Here is a 15,786-nt window from a genome sequence, read left to right as displayed (position 1 = left end):
GGGAAGGTTGGTTTCTAAATAGCAGCCCATCTCTTCACCTGTATATGTTTCTGAAGGACTCTGCTGGGTTTTGCTTCCCTGCATTGGGCTTTTATTTTAAACTGAATGGAACAGACTTGGATGCTTATGTTTAAAATTCACTGTCATTTACTGCCTCACTTTTACAAATTAGCTTGCTGTCTAAAAGTATTGCTTTATCCAGAGGAAAGGGGAGAATAACTGCTGTAAACAATGTTAAAGAACAAAAAACTTCTGCCCCGTGTGACTGAACCATGTATATCATGAAAGTTTTTTTCTTTTCTCCGTCACACAATTCTTTTCAAATTAATGACAAATTTGGGAGTCTGAAGACCTGCCTCTGGAAACTTACATAAGGTTTCAAACTGCTGCCTACTTATAATGTAAACCCTAATCTTTGCAAGTATTTAGAGATCCTAGTTGGTGCTGGAGTACAAGTGTAAATTTCTAAAAGCATAGATTATCCACCTCCAAACTCTTCTCCAAATTACAAAATCTGGATGTTGAAGTCCATTCTGGTCACTGATGTGCATTTGTTTTAGTCATCCTTGCTCTGAGATTTGGCAAAGAAGTTCTGCACAGTTGTCACAAGGTTATTGTATAGTACAGCATAATAAGGAATGTTTGTCTGTGTGATACTTCAGTATCTGAGAACATAGAATTAGAGCTCAATAGTTATACTGTGACCTTTCCCTTTCTTTCCTAGTTCTTCAGTTTGGGTTCACAACCATTTTTGTGGCAGCTTTTCCACTGGCACCACTTCTGGCCTTACTTAACAATATTATTGAAATTCGGCTTGATGCATACAAATTTGTCACCCAGTGGAGAAGACCTTTAGCTTCAAGAGCCAAAGATATAGGTGAGTTCTTTGTTACATGTGTGTGCTATTTTTAGGGCAAAATACTGACCACTTCAAGTAAGAGCAGATTAAGGAATTTTCAGTCTTCTTCCACATTAACAATATACAATTTGACTGTCCCAAAAAGCAGGGAAAAAAAGAAAAAAGAAAAAAGAAAAAAGAAAAAAGAAAAAAGAAAAAGAAAGAAAAACAAACAAACCAAAACAAAACAAAATTCTTGTAATGACTTTCTGGGTGACTTAACAGCCAAAATGCTTTAATGAAGTGATCAGTGTTCTCTGCAGGTTTCTTATTGTGGCAGACACACTATCTGAACACAGAACACAGAGCAGCAGAAGCATCAAAGTCAAGTTAAAGCAGCCTCCATTTGATAAGGTTACTGTGTGTTTTCTATTTACCTGGCCAAAAATGTCACCTGTGACTTAGTGGCTATGTTCACTAGGTCCACTGGCATGAGACAGGATGGGTCTAAATCACAAGAGACTACTTGTCCTCAGTGAGGAATGACTACACTGCTAAATACAGGGTTCACATAACTTTGAGGTCACTCATCTGTACACTGCTGCAAGGACTCTCTGGACACATATTGATTATAAATCTCCTCCATCCTTCCAGCGTGCAAAAGCAGAAGGACGCGATAAAGCAAACTTATTTGCCCAATGCTGAATTCCTGGTGTCTTTGGAGGGGTAAATAGGATACCTCACTGCCCAACTGCACTGCAAAAAAGAGCAGCCCTCCCAATGAAATAGCAGAATCCTAGGCTTTCTGCTCTCAGAGAGCTTTACCATCTGCCTCAAATCTATGTCTGAGAAAAGCCTCGTGGGTGAACATTGTCGCTCTGTGAGGTGTTCAGCCAGTACACAGCATACACAACAGACAATTTCTGAAAAGACAGTTATATAATTTAAATAATGAAAGCACAGAAAAATGGTTGTTGGGTTTTTGGTTTGGTTTGGTTTTTGCTTTTTTTTTTTTTTTTTTTTTTTTTTTTTCAGGCAGATTCAGGTGTTATTTCTCAAAATGTGTTGTATTTGGTCCCTATTCAGAAAAGTTTTTAGGGATAGCATGATGCCTCATTAAAATCAATGGGTACATCTAACTTGCCTTTGATTATTTCTCACTGATGGTCCTCATGATCAGAGTTGTGTCTGTACCACAAGATCTGTCAGGCAGTTAAAACTGAACATACCGGGGACCATGTGCCACAATATAGCATTAGCATGGTATGAATATTTTGATACAGAGAGATATGTACTGACCAGCCATACACAAGTTATATGCAAGGCCTTTCTGGCCTTGCATATAATAGATTACATATACTCACAGCAGGCACACTGTGGGAACATATGCCACTGCAGATCCTCCTCAAAGGCTGGATAGCCATCATCATAAGCAAGGAGGTTTACCATGTTTAAAACTGTCCACAGGGTTATGGGGTTTGCTGAAACCAAGATCTTCATGAGCATTGTTGCTGGCTTCATTGAGATAATTTGCAGGATAAACAAAATTCCTACCCAGTGGGAACATAAATCTTGTTCTCTGAGGTCCAGCTGAAAATAAAAGGAAAAAAAAAAATTTTTAGTCAGTGACTCTGATAGAAACTACATAAGAAGGTTTTTGGACAGCTGCTTCAGAGCATGCAGTATTTGAAGTATTTTGGACCTTGTTTTTCCTGGAGCTAACATACCCTCCTTATTATACAGGAATCTGGTATGGAATTCTGGAAGGCATTGGAATTCTTTCTGTTATCACAAATGCATTCGTTATAGCTGTGACATCAGATTTCATCCCTCGACTTGTTTATGCTTACAAATACGGACCTTGTGCAGGCCAAGGAGAAGCTGGACAAAAGTAAGCTTTTCCCTAGGAAAAGAGTTGTGCATGAAAAATCTCTTACTTCTTGAACAGATGTGACAGTACCGTCTGTGTATGTACTGATTACACTAACCCATAAGTATTGTTTGTGCTTAGCTAGCAGATACTAGACATAGATATTGACACTTTGCATATTGATAGAGTGGCTTGCTGAGTGACAATAATCCATGACATTAATTCAAGGAAAGCATGGCAGAACTGTTGCAGAAATTTGGCATATCTAATAGTATGCTGCACAAGTTGCATTTCCTAGCTGGTATACATGGATAAAATCCTCTCTTCGTTCTGAAGCTGAGCAGATATTTATCAGTTATGGATTTGATTTAATCAGCATTTAAAACTTATTCATTAAGCTGTATTTCCTGTATTCAGTATGTGTTGTTCCAAAAAGTAGTGTCTAACAAGATGAAGCAGTTCCCAACTAATAAATCAAGATATACTTACAGAGCAAAGTAATTTGTCTTTCTTCTAAAACTAGAGTCCTTCGATTACATCTTTCAGGAGACATTTGTGAACTGAACCCCTGCTGCCTAAGTAAATTTTCTTTCAGTGTTGGTAAACACTGAGATTACTTTAGAGTGCGCACACTGCCAGTAAGTATGAGTATAACTGCTACATTGCAACTTGTAGAACCCAGGCTGTTGAGCAGGGGGAAGGTCACTGAATCCAGCTGACCACAGATAGACACATTTTGTAAACAATCTGCTAGCAGCTGCATTAGTAAGAACCTGCTGTTCAAAGAAACCCAAGCTTAACACAAAAGCTTACATTCAGCCGTTGGACTTAAGGCAGATTGATTTTTCTACCTTGCTATGGAAAGTGGTTTCTTCTGTCGCTGCTTTTTTGCCATCTTTTGATTGTCAATACTGTTTAACTGTACTGGCAGAAGAAGAGCAGTTGGTGTTGCAGTTCTTGATTAGCAATGCTGCTAACTTGCTGTCCTGAAAGGGGTCTGGCATTTTAGTAGGTGCCTGGGGAAATGTTCCTTTTACTTTCATGAAGAGTTAAAGACCCTTTGCTGGTAAGGTGTTTGGTCCGGTGCCAGTTTTTGCTTTGCTTGTGCTGTGACGAAGATCCATAGGACACTGAGGCACTGTCATCAATTTTTCCTGCTACTGATTTTCTCAGAGCCAATGCGCAGGACAAAAACAATGCCTTTAGAAATCTGATTTATGTAAGGAATCAAATGACTCACCGGTTTTGAAACTTGTTCTGCATAGGGAAAGTAGCTTGGCTCACAGAGGAAGCTCTTAACTTTTTACAAAACTCTTGTATGGTGTTATCACACCTTTGCTGGTTTTCTGAGTAAATTTCTCAGTTGAAACCATCAGATATTAATCCTGTGGAAGAGCCAACTAACATAAAAATTATATATGTCATCATTCTGGATATTGGTATTCATAACACTGTTACAAAAGCAGGAAGCTGTTAAAAAATACACAGGAATATTGAATTTTCTCAAATTAAGGAGTCAAGACTAACCATGAGAGAGGTTCTCTTTTCTTTCCCAAGACATCTGTAGGTATTAGGTCCATGTAACACCCAGTGATACTAGAAAAATATTGAGATTAAATTAAGTTCCAAATCCAATCACAATGGAGATTTTGACTCAAAGCTAAATGGTACTTAAATATAATTTCTGAGAGGTTTTAAAATCCATTGGGAGGCGGGGGGGGGGGGGGGGGGGGGGGGGGGGGGAGAAGGAAGAAAAAAGAGTCAACTCTAACTGTACAGCAAATGATATGATGGAGAATTTCTTAAAGCTTTTTGGACCTTTGGCAAAACAACCAGAAATAATAACCCAAATTTAAGCTTTCTGGTTTGGTAGTGCTGAATTGTAATGATAACAGTATTAGACCAAGTCCACCATATCAAGCCAAAGTGGATTTTTAAACATCTGTGTAGATCACCCAAGGCTGTTGGATACCCACAGTAGTTCTTAGCAGGACAAAATTGATTTTCAAATATACTTTAAAAGCAGATTTCACACCTCAGTTGCCTGACCTATCATTCCTCAGTTCAGATATGTGTCTAAATAACTGTAGATTTTTTCTAGAAGTCAAAGCAGTATTATAGCAGATCTGGTTCAATGGAGGTGTAAGAATCACTTTTTCTTGCTGTCTTAAACATCCCCATGGGTCAGAACTGCCTGGTAAAACTGTACCAACAGGGATACTTAGAAGCTATCCTTATGGTATCTAAATTTGTTCATCGATTTGAGAGAATTAACTATGTTTTGTGTGGTAATTATATTCACCTTTTGGGTTCTAATACAGTATTTAAAGACAGTATGCAGTACTGTTTCATGGATGGCTAAGATTGTACCTCTTGCGGTGTTGCAAAATAGGTTTTAAATATCTTTCTGATTAGCTCAGTGCAGCATATAAATTATGCAAATGAAGATAGGTTGATTTGATCCATCCTTCACCCAGGCTCAAAATCTGGCAACACTTTATAATTCTGTTGATGGTCTCTTAGTTTAGATTTGTAGATGATTTGGGTCAAGTATATCAAGAACAGTGGGACAGCACTAAAAATAGATGGCCACAGTGGTGATGTGGCTGCTTATTTCAGGTTTTGCTAGCTGCAGTCTTTTCTTCTCAGTTGGCCAGAGAATTTAGCACTTTCTCATCCCCACTGCTCTGCAGCATGCTGAGCGGTGTATGTAGACTTATATGTGCTTGAACAGTACAGAGTGAAAAGTACAGTGCACGTGCCATATCTCTCTTCATCCTTATTAATACTAAATTTGAGCCTTCTTGTGACTCCTACAACTCCAGGCAATGCACATTCTCCTACTCAGTGTTCTCCAAACTCTGCCTAACCCTCCCAATGCTCAGCCACCCTGGGATCTGTTAATAATGAGTTCCTCTGATTAACAAGACATTTTGTAAAAAAAAATTAAAATAAAAATAAAATCATATTTCCCTTAGCTTGTTTTAGGTGTATTGGTATTCCATTTAATTTAATGTCCCTTTGTGCTTGTACCAAGTGGGTGACAGTGGGAATATTCTAATTATCTTCTAGGTGCCATTCATTATTTTCTAAGCCTCCCTTCTTTTCAAAGGTAACCAGTCCCAGTCTTCACCATTATCTTTGCCAATAAAAATCTGTCATTGCTTCAGTTTTATTGTCCATCTGATCTAATTCAGAATTCTTTCATGCTGCCTCAGTACCCCTTTCAAATATTAATAAGCATCACAGTTAAACTGCGGATTTCATGAAACCCAGAGAATATCCTCCTAGGTGAAATAGTTAATGGAAAAACCTTGCTGTGTCTTGTCTAAAGGATTTTTTCCCCTCTAGGTGTATGGTTGGCTATGTTAATGCCAGTTTATCAGTATTTCTGGTGTCTGACTTTGAAAACCGCTCAGAACCTACATCAAATGGAAGTGAATTCTCTGGTTCACCATTAAAATACTGTAGGTAAGTATCTGATCAAAATACCTCTCTGCATTAAGACATTTCAAAGGAGAAACATCATGGTACATTTTGGGTTGAAACTTACTTTCAAAACTTTAAAAAAAAAAAAAAAAAGGAAAGAAAAAACTGCTATTCAAAGATGCACTTGGCATACTTCTTGGTTGTTACCCACATTATTCCTTCCTTAGATGAAGAAGTTGAAAAGTGGATATCTGGGAGGTGTTCCTAATACAGGATTTGTATAATGTCATGGCTTGAATCAGATGCCACCGTCATGGAGAAATATGGTATCAAAAGGCCAATAATGGGTGACTGATTATATCAGATGAAGTTGTAATCAGATTTTATCATATCCTGTACAAGGAAGTCAACTAAAGATTGCATAGAAGTGACCACATTGAGTTATTTCGCAGTCTGGCATAAACAGAGTCTGTCCTAAGCTACCTTTATGAAACATCAAGTCTATCATTTCCTCACAGATGAATAGTTAATATGTTTGTCATTGCTTACAGGTGTAATTATTAGTAGTAATCATATGCTTCTGGTTTGAATCAGAATAAAATGAGCAGTTAATCATCTTTGTGTCTTCATCATTAGCCAGTAGATTGGGGAAATAGCAGTCTGAGACTGGCCTGTGATGAGAGACTTGCAACTGATTAATTTTAATGGTCCAGAGAATCAAAGTCTTAAATGGAGTCCCAGGCAAAAATAGCAAATGGCAGATACTGTTGCCATTTTTCTATGGCAATACTACTTTACCAGCAAGAGTCCTGGTAGCTGCAGGTACAAGTAGCCCCAGTATTTTTCACTTTGAAAAAATAATATACACATTCATGAGTACCTCAAGAAAAAGATACTCTGTGATACAGCAAAAGTTAATGATATCCTGTGATATTGTGGCATTTTTATTAGTACTAATATGTAGAAGTGATGTAGCATAGTGAGTGCTGTGTGTGTATGTGACATTAATGGTTTCATTTAAATAACTGATACTTAAGACTCTGACAAAACTTATTTTTCAGGAAGATATTCCTAATGTTGAATCCATAGATAATATTTTCTGTGGAGCAGAGCTGCTTTCCGAATACTTCTTTCCACATAGTTTGCCATGACACCTTTTAATAACGTTTTTGGATTCTGATAATTTTTTTCTCCCTCTTTAATTTCTTTCTTCCCCAGCTTCAAGCATGAGGTTGCTGCCACTTAAAGCCAGTGGTAGAAAACCCATCAATAAATGCAAAAGTTGTCCCCTCAATATCCCATACATAAAATGCTATTAAAACTGTTGCCATAAATCTCTAGAAGATAAATCTGTTCTTGGTGGGACACTGAATTGTTACGTATATCTACCCTTGAAAGAAAGTGAACATCTTACTTTCTTTAGCTGCGTTTATCAGCTACTTAGCCCATCTGAATTCTGCCAAAGTATCAGTCATTTTAATTGCATTTTAAGCCAGGTATTGATAGTGAGGTAAGGAAATATGTCCTGCTGTAGTGTGGGCACTTTTCCAGGAAGGCAGTCTGTCTGAAAAAAAAAAAAAAAAAAAAAAAAAAAACAGTGGTCATATTCTGTTAACTCATCTAGAACCCCGGTGCCATGCTATTCTGGTTGTTTATAAAATGTTTCCCCATTTCATCCTGTGTAGTGTGTGCTTCCTAACATGGAGACACACTCTACTGACTTGGGACTTTTGTCCAGGGGCTTCTGTTTTCAGGATGCTTAGGATATTGTAAAACATCCTAACCTATGAAGTCAGAGTGCCATTTGCAGAAGGGAAGATCATCTCAGATTTAAGAACTTGCACTGGAGATAATACAATTCAATAGGGTTTTGTTCCTGACTTAGACATCAAGACAGAGTGTATTTCATTTAGTGTAGCACCCTCTGCAATCTAAGGTGAATCTTCAGGGAGAAATGTGCATTATCTGTAATAGAGATGAAATAACAATTTGTTTCTTTTGTTCATCTGTGTTTTCTTTAGTTTCTTAAAACTAACGTATATATAGGATTTGGGGAATTTTTTATAATGATTTTTCTGTCCCATGTAGGAAACAAATTAAGGAGAATACAATTTTTCTACTACTTTTAAATTGTTTCTGTAATAATATTTTGGAATTCTCATGTTGCTAATAGAAATATGTTGCAGCAGGGTAGGAGCTTACTAAATAAAATACTTTTCCTGTCTTTCAGGTACAGAGACTACCGAGACCCTCCTCACTCCCCAGTGCCCTATGGCTACACGTTGCAGTTCTGGCATGTCCTAGCAGCACGGTTGGCTTTCATTATTGTATTTGAGGTCAGTGACCATTCAGGTGACAAGTCTTTATAACAAAAACAACAAAATGGAACAAATTTCCATTTGAAGATTTTTCATTGAGCTGTTCCATGATGCCACCTCTTAAGCTTCTTGTGTTACTTTCTGCTATTTGCATTGTGCTTTATATTCTCTTATCTGTTTTCTGAACAGTCACAAGTATTTAGGTTTTAATAAACAGGGGAAAGCAACAATTTAAAAGCTATAACAGTGACGTGCAAAGGAGAAAGAAATGATGCTTTTAATTATTTTTTGAGTTTTGGCATTAGTACCCTAGTTAGGCTGTAAAGATGTATGTGGGCTAGTGAGTGAGTAAGTAGTATGGAGCATAATAAGAAAAGATAAAATTTGAACAAGTGAAAAATGAAGATAGTGTAAGTTACAGTATTTATTCATTTAGCTTTTTTCTCTATTTTAAATACCAGTCATTTCCACAGAATGATTAGCATCACAAAGCTGAAGATGATAAAAAAGATTAAATGCCTTTGCCAATGTTCATAATACTAGTACTTACTGCCACTATCTCAAAAGTATTTAAAACAAACCAGAGAAAACCCAGCTTCACATGGCTGGTAATCCCATCCTGATTTTGAAAAAGAGAGAGAGGAAGGTAGATAAATAAGCCATGATCATTTACAAAATAAGGTGCAACTCATAAGGCCTAAATTTCAGGTGCCTGAATATTTCATGTCAGAACCCAGGTGCTCAGCATTTTGAGTTTGAGTTTGAGATGCATTTTATACTGTGCAGAAGCCAAACAGGGAAAAATAAATAAATAAATAAATAAATAAATAAACTACTCCTCTACTCTTTACTCAATTCTCTTCTCTGAAATCATAGCAACAGGGCTTCCAACACAGATATGGAAGTTGTAATCACCATAAATTATTGGCATACTGTTCATGAATACATACTGCATTTCTGACTCACATTGCTGTGTAAATTAATTCAGCACCTCTTTTAGACAGAACATTTGAGCTTTTGAGTTAGAAGAGGTTTCGCCTTCACTTTTCTTCTAGATTATTTCTTGCCTTGGGTTGTCTTGGTAGCTCAGCAGAAGTCCAAGTGAATTCCCCTGACTCTAGTTTTCAGCCCTCCCCAAATAAAGGTGGAATACAGCATCACAGGCTGGCATCTCTCCTTGCCCCATGATGGGCTAACTAATTGGAGACCAGTCCTATGTAGATCAGCTTTTCTGTGAACTCTACCATGCTCAAGGAAACATTAGGGGTGGGGAAAGATTTCATAGAGGCCTGGTCGGCTTCATCTCTTTGTTTCCTGAGCTGTCCATACTGAGAGCGAGGGTACCTTTTCCCAAAAAAGACTTCAAGAATGGCCTTGGCAGGTCAGCCTAAGGAGTTTTAAAATTGAAGAGAGACTAGTTTTTTGACACTCATAGGCACCTGGTATACAGGTTGTTGGAGATCTTCAAAAGCCATTTGGACATGGTCCTGGCTCCATGGGCCTCCTCCAGGTGGCCCTGCCTGAGCAGGGGAGTTGGACAGGATGACCTCCAGAGACCCCTTCCAACCTGAACCATTCTGTGATGCTGTGTAAAGGCAGCGTGGAATAAGGACAAAGGTAACTGCAGCAAGACAAATCAGTCCTGCTGAAGTCTCAGTGCCCAGCTAAATGTGCAGCCTGTTGTGGAATAGCTTTTTGGATCTGCCCAATGCTTGCACAAGAGAACTGACTTTGTTTTGCTCCAGCCAAAGCCATAGACTGGCTCATGGCTGTCTCCCTCAGCAGAGACCACTCCATTTCTTGGCACTGCAAACCACTTCCTTAAATATCTCTTTGAAATCATAAAGGTAATTGCAGCAGAAACAATACCCGTCTTTCGCTATGGAAAACACTGATAGATGTATTGTGTTTGCCACAGCAGTTACAGTAGAAGATTGCACTAAGAGGTAAGAGATTCAAGACAGGTTGTTGTTGTTTTTTTCACAAATTAAGTAACTACTTCAGCTCAGACAACCATTTGACACTTTTGAGCAAGTGTATGTAATTATTTCTGGATATCTTGGCCTCCCTCAAAAACAAGAAGTACTTCCTATCACTGTAAGATGAATTATTTGTCCAGGCTAAACCGAGAGTTCAGTGAAAATGCTATGACTGAAGAAGCTTTTTCTTTTCTTTTCTTTTCTTTTCTTTTCTTTTCTTTTCTTTTCTTTTCTTTTCTTTTCTTTTCTTTTCTTTTCTTTTCTTTTCTTTTCTTTTTTCTTTTTAGATTTGGAATACAAACAGCAATTAAGGTATTGAAGGTTTGAGTTTTTGTTTGTTTGTTTGTTTCTCATGAGGGAAGAATATATGGGAAAATATGTTACATTTTCTTTTCAGTGCCTTTCAAAGGAAGAGTTCTGGTTAGAGAAGAAGTACTTTTATTTCTCCAATCTGGAATGAGTGTTCTTGCTGAGACAGAGGATTTGGGTTTCTCAGCACCTCCTCTCAAGTGTGTAAATCTCCTAGCACCATCTTTGATCAATCAAAAGAGGACACCAGAGCTGTCCTCCCCTATCACACTCAAGCTTTGCTGTGGCATGCCTAAAACACAAGAACACAAGGGACAAAAGATCACCTTGTGTTTAATTGGGATATTGGGATGTTTAATAATTAGCAATATGCCTTTGGATTAAAGATACACAGTGTAAGAAAAAAAAAAAAATTTGTTTTGTATGGGTAACATTGCTTCCAGTACTGATGCAATGGTTTTCCAGCAACAGGAAAGTATTATATCATTTGATCTTCCTCCTCCTGCAGAGGAATCCACTAATACCAGTCCCTGCCCAGACAACCTTACTGTTTGAACACAGAGGTCATCCAACAGTTTCGAGGCTTCATTTGGGCCGAGCTGCTCTTGACCTTTGCTGAGATCCATAGCTCATTGACTTTGGAGTTTTTGCGGGGGAAAATCTTCATGATTTGGTTTCTTCAGATTTAGTAATGCTTTAGTTCCAACACAGCATCTTTATGTGAATTGGAAGGAAAGGGTTTTCAGGAGGTATGGAAAGTACTTGTTTTCTTAAGATTTTCATTCTTCACTTTTTTTTTTCTTTTTTTTTTTTTTTTTTTCACAGCACCTTGTCTTTTGCATAAAGCACCTGATTTCCTACTTAATCCCAGATCTCCCAAAAGACCTGAGGGATCGGATGAGGAGAGAAAAATACCTGATTCAGGAAATGATGTACGAAGCAGAATTAGAACGTCTACAGAAGGAACGAAAGGAAAGAAAGAAGAATGGAAAATCTTATCACAATGAGTGGCCATGATGGGGTGAGGAAGAAACTGCTTAAAAGAAGATAGGAATTCTGTTTATTAAAAAAAATCCTGGTTTTCTGCAGTGAAAGAGGAATAGTCAATCACTGTTGTGTGCACTTATCACAAGTGTGCCCATGGTTAATATGGCGCATACTGGGATAAATCTTTTGAAATTAGGGGTCTTACAAGGCTTAGTCTTCTCCAGAGCTAACATTGCCATGAGCAGAGCAGACCAATGAGTAAGTCTCTGCACTCTTTCCAGGAAGCTCCCATGCATGACTTAAGTTCAGGGTCCTGAACTTTAAAGCAATTATATATCTTATAGTGCTTTACAGAACCTAGTGATCTCATGGCTCCTGCTCATGACCGAGCTGCTATTTCATAGCCAATGACTGCACATTAACAACACAACAGTACGTGTCCACATGTGTGGCCAGCACCTGCAGCGTATGCATGGCAGTGATGCCCTCTCCCATGGTGGACTAAGCTGTGTTAGCTTGCATTTACCATCAGTTAAAGTCACATATGTGGACTGTTTCTATAACTTCAACAGTACCTAAGTATTTTTAGGAGGATATGCTTGATCATGAGTCCAATCAGCTGGTCTAACAGTTCTGAAAAAATTTGTGTGCAGAAGTGCTGGCAGACAGCTATCCAAATGTGGCCAGAGGTGACTAACTGTAGTGTCACTTACTTGGAAGTATTATTGTGAAAGGTTGGTAACAAGTTTTAAATGTTTGAACTGTGCCTTTTCAGCTGCAGGACTGTCTGAAGGAAACAAATTGGGTTAGGACATCTTGCCCAAAATTGCCCACGTAGTCGATCACCAGACCACACCTAGGCCCCATCAGGAATTAGGGTGTACGATACAGATAACAGCGGCAGACAGTCTGTCTTAAAGAGCTAAGTGGGGGGGGGGGAAGAAAAAAAAAAAAAAAAAAAAAGATGAACAAGGTCAGCAGAACAAGAGAACACAGTCATTCAACATCTCGGCTCTTGTAACTTTTTCTTTATTCCTCTTTGTTATCTAAGGAGGGGAGTAGTGGGAAACAACCAGACTGATAACACAAAATGGCTTGAAATCCTTCATGCAGAACAATTCTACACAGGCTGTAGAATTAGATTTGGCTGAAATGGGCCACTGTTTATATCCTTTTACAAATCATTTAGCATTAAGAAATTAAAGAATTTGCTGACCATTAGCCCAAAATAGGAGAGTTGTAAGTCTGAAGACTGCTGAAGTGTTGGATGGAGCAACATGAATCAAAAGGCTGAGTGTTGTGAAAGCCCTACCACCTCTTGTCTCAAAGTGATTCTTGCAGAATGTGCAGCGGCATACTCAGCCACAACATTTCTTCATGAAGAGGTTCAAAAGCCAAGACTGTAAGAAGACAGGTGGAAGTAGATGTACGTCTTGGTGATGATACAGCTAGATACAAAGTCCTGGAGCTGATCAATTCACTTTACCCTTTTCCAATGACTGGAGCTCCATCAGAAATATCAAGGAATATTGACCTTGTTAGTCTGAAGGTGTTTAAGAAGGAGGAAAAATCGGCAAATTGTTCCTACAAGTTCCTCTAGAAACCATTTGACAGAAGGGCTAAAATTTGCCCTTCTGGAGTGAGCACACAGTGGTCGGATGCCTCAGACTCCACAAGACATCAGGACCACTTGCACATATTGCCAAATTAGATCCATCAACTTCTTTCCACTGCAGGGTAGAACTGTGCTACTTCTATGGGAAAGAAAGTTTTAATAAAAGGTAATACGTCTTAGTGGAAGAAAATGTTTGCACCCTGATCTCTGTAGAGCCACTGCCTGCCTACCCTTTGCTTCCTTGCAATAAGGTACATCCTCCACTAGTGACTGTCATCCTACCTGAAGAGGATAAATGCCACAGCAGCTCCCATTATCAGGCACTCCTGGCCCAGGCTTGGTGTTCCCATGAGGCAGCGTAGTCACTGAAGGGGTTTCAGGATGAATCTGTTCTGTGTTGACTTGGTGCCAAAATGAATGAGGAAGACAACTAATGGTTATGGGGTGTATTTCTGCCTAACAAGCATGTGAACTTGTTTGTTCATCTTTGCTTCAGCAGCTGTGGACACAGCCCATATGGGCAGTACAGAAATGGGGATATTCTGTCTCTGTAAATAGGGGGTGGAGGTTAGGCAATGGCATCCTTTGATACACACATGCCAGATGGGTTAGTATTTACCATCCACCACCTACGGGTGTCTATTGCACTTGCAATCTGGATGCTCTCAAGCAGGATCACCATGCAAAATCACATTCAGACCAAATTTGCTTGATCAATCGGATTAGATTGCATACCCTCTGTTTAATATCTAAATTAACAGATGACTAGCTTAGGAAATGTTTGCTAAGTAGTAAAATGAGTTGTGAGTCATGCATAAAATCAGTCTCACCCAAATGAGTGCAAAGCTTTGCCAACTCCTGCAGGAAGATAAAGCTTTGTCACTGGAGATCTCAGTAACTTCCCAGTAACTTCCCAGAACGAATTGAAATCTAGTAGAATATAAGTTGACTTCCATTCTGGAGGAATCACAGCAATATATTGTGTCAAAACAAATAAAGTGCATCAAAAATACAATACATACAAATTGCTTTTGGTAGAAGTTTTCAACATAGCTACATTGTGATGAATTTTCATGACACTACCTTGCTAGAGGTTGCATCCTGTTCTGTTCAAGCCGAGAATGTGAGTTGGCTGTTTACCAAGCTTGTGTTGAGCATGATGCTGAAAGGGGCTCTGACCTCCCTGGCAGTTCCTGAGTACATTTCTGTCACTTAATGTTGAACGGTCACCCCACTGATGTTTCAGTGCTTCAGAATAGATTTCCCTTTAGTCCTTCAAAGCTATGTAGCGGAACACTCAGGAAAGACAACCTCTTTCTATTTATTTCATTAGTTAGGAAAATATAATACAAGCAATAGGCTAATGATAATAAATGGAATTTTAAATGGTCTCTAGATAGCGAATTTATGTCATTCCCTTCTTTCTGATCTGATGACGGGTTTTGTTTAAACCTCCAGGTGACAGTCCTATATGTTGTTTACTTACTCAAGCTCCAAGAGAGCACTACCTTCAAAGGAATGAGAAAAAGTGCAACCTCAATGCATGCCACAGACATTTTCCATAGCAAGCAGGACAGCACACATCAAAGGATTTACTGTGAAATCATCCTGCAATCAGCATAGATTGATCTCAATAGACCACTCTTGACAGCAAGCATGTACTTCATGAGCAGTTACACACCAGTTTTTAAAACCAAGGAAAAAACTGTATATTGGGACTGTTTTTCAGCCTGTTTGCTACGTTTTTTGCATTCTGTCCCATATTGGTTTTACAAATCTTAGAAGAAATGTAAATGAACAACCTGGATACTTTAACAAAAGAAAAAGCCTAAGTATAGAACATCATCTGTGTTCAAACCACCAAATATTACAATGGAATCCCTGTTTACAAATCAGTTCTTTCTTTATTTAAAGTCTTTCTGATGGAAGTTATGTTATTTACCATATATATATAATATATATATAAAGTATATAGAGAGATTGTTTATTTGTAAATAGAAAAAAATCCTATGAAGAAGAATGTCAAGTTTTCACACTTTAAAAAAAATCATCAACATAAAGCCATGTTTAATGCTTGTATAATGTGACGCAATAAACTTTAAAATAAATTACGCATATGAAATATTTGCTGTTTGGTGTTCATGATTTTTTTTCTGTTTCCCTTATTTGTTCAGAAAGCAAACAGACCAGTTGAGTAGAAGCAAAAGTAAATGCAAACCTAAAAGGGCCAGGATCCATCACTGCCTTCTCTCTGTGAATCCTTTGTGTATTTACATAGTCAATTATTGTTTCTGTTGTGTATTTAGTTCACTTTTTAATGTTCCCACTTGCTTTTTCTCTTGACCCTGACAGATGCTACATGTAATTTGGACAGTGTGGAGGGCTCCTACTCCCATGGAATTAATTGGCTTGGCCATCCTTCATTTCATTGTTGGTTGAGT

General features: G+C 38.3%; 1 protein-coding gene across 5 annotated transcripts in view; it reads left to right on the top strand.

The window, feature by feature from the left end:
• ANO4 (anoctamin 4) overlaps positions 1-15,453 on the top strand; it is a 194,013-nt gene extending 178,560 nt beyond the window's left edge. For 4 of the 5 annotated variants that reach the window (XM_032180583.1, XM_032180590.1, XM_032180572.1 and 1 more), the window contains 5 exons: positions 725-877; positions 2,582-2,729; positions 6,060-6,179; positions 8,368-8,473; positions 11,569-12,674. In XM_032180583.1, the coding sequence (XP_032036474.1) occupies positions 725-877; positions 2,582-2,729; positions 6,060-6,179; positions 8,368-8,473; positions 11,569-11,760 (719 nt within the window). In that variant the 3' untranslated portion in view covers positions 11,761-12,674. Of the gene's footprint in view, positions 1-724; positions 878-2,581; positions 2,730-6,059; positions 6,180-8,367; positions 8,474-11,568; positions 12,675-14,803 lie in introns of those variants that run through there. The other variant, XM_032180573.1, reaches the window with a different exon arrangement.
• Positions 15,454-15,786: the final 333 nt, after the last annotated feature.

The sequence above is a fragment of the Aythya fuligula genome, chromosome 1 (assembly GCF_009819795.1).
Source record: "Aythya fuligula isolate bAytFul2 chromosome 1, bAytFul2.pri, whole genome shotgun sequence".
NCBI lineage: Eukaryota > Metazoa > Chordata > Aves > Anseriformes > Anatidae > Aythya > Aythya fuligula.
This window is presented reverse-complemented; position numbering and strand designations above follow the sequence as displayed.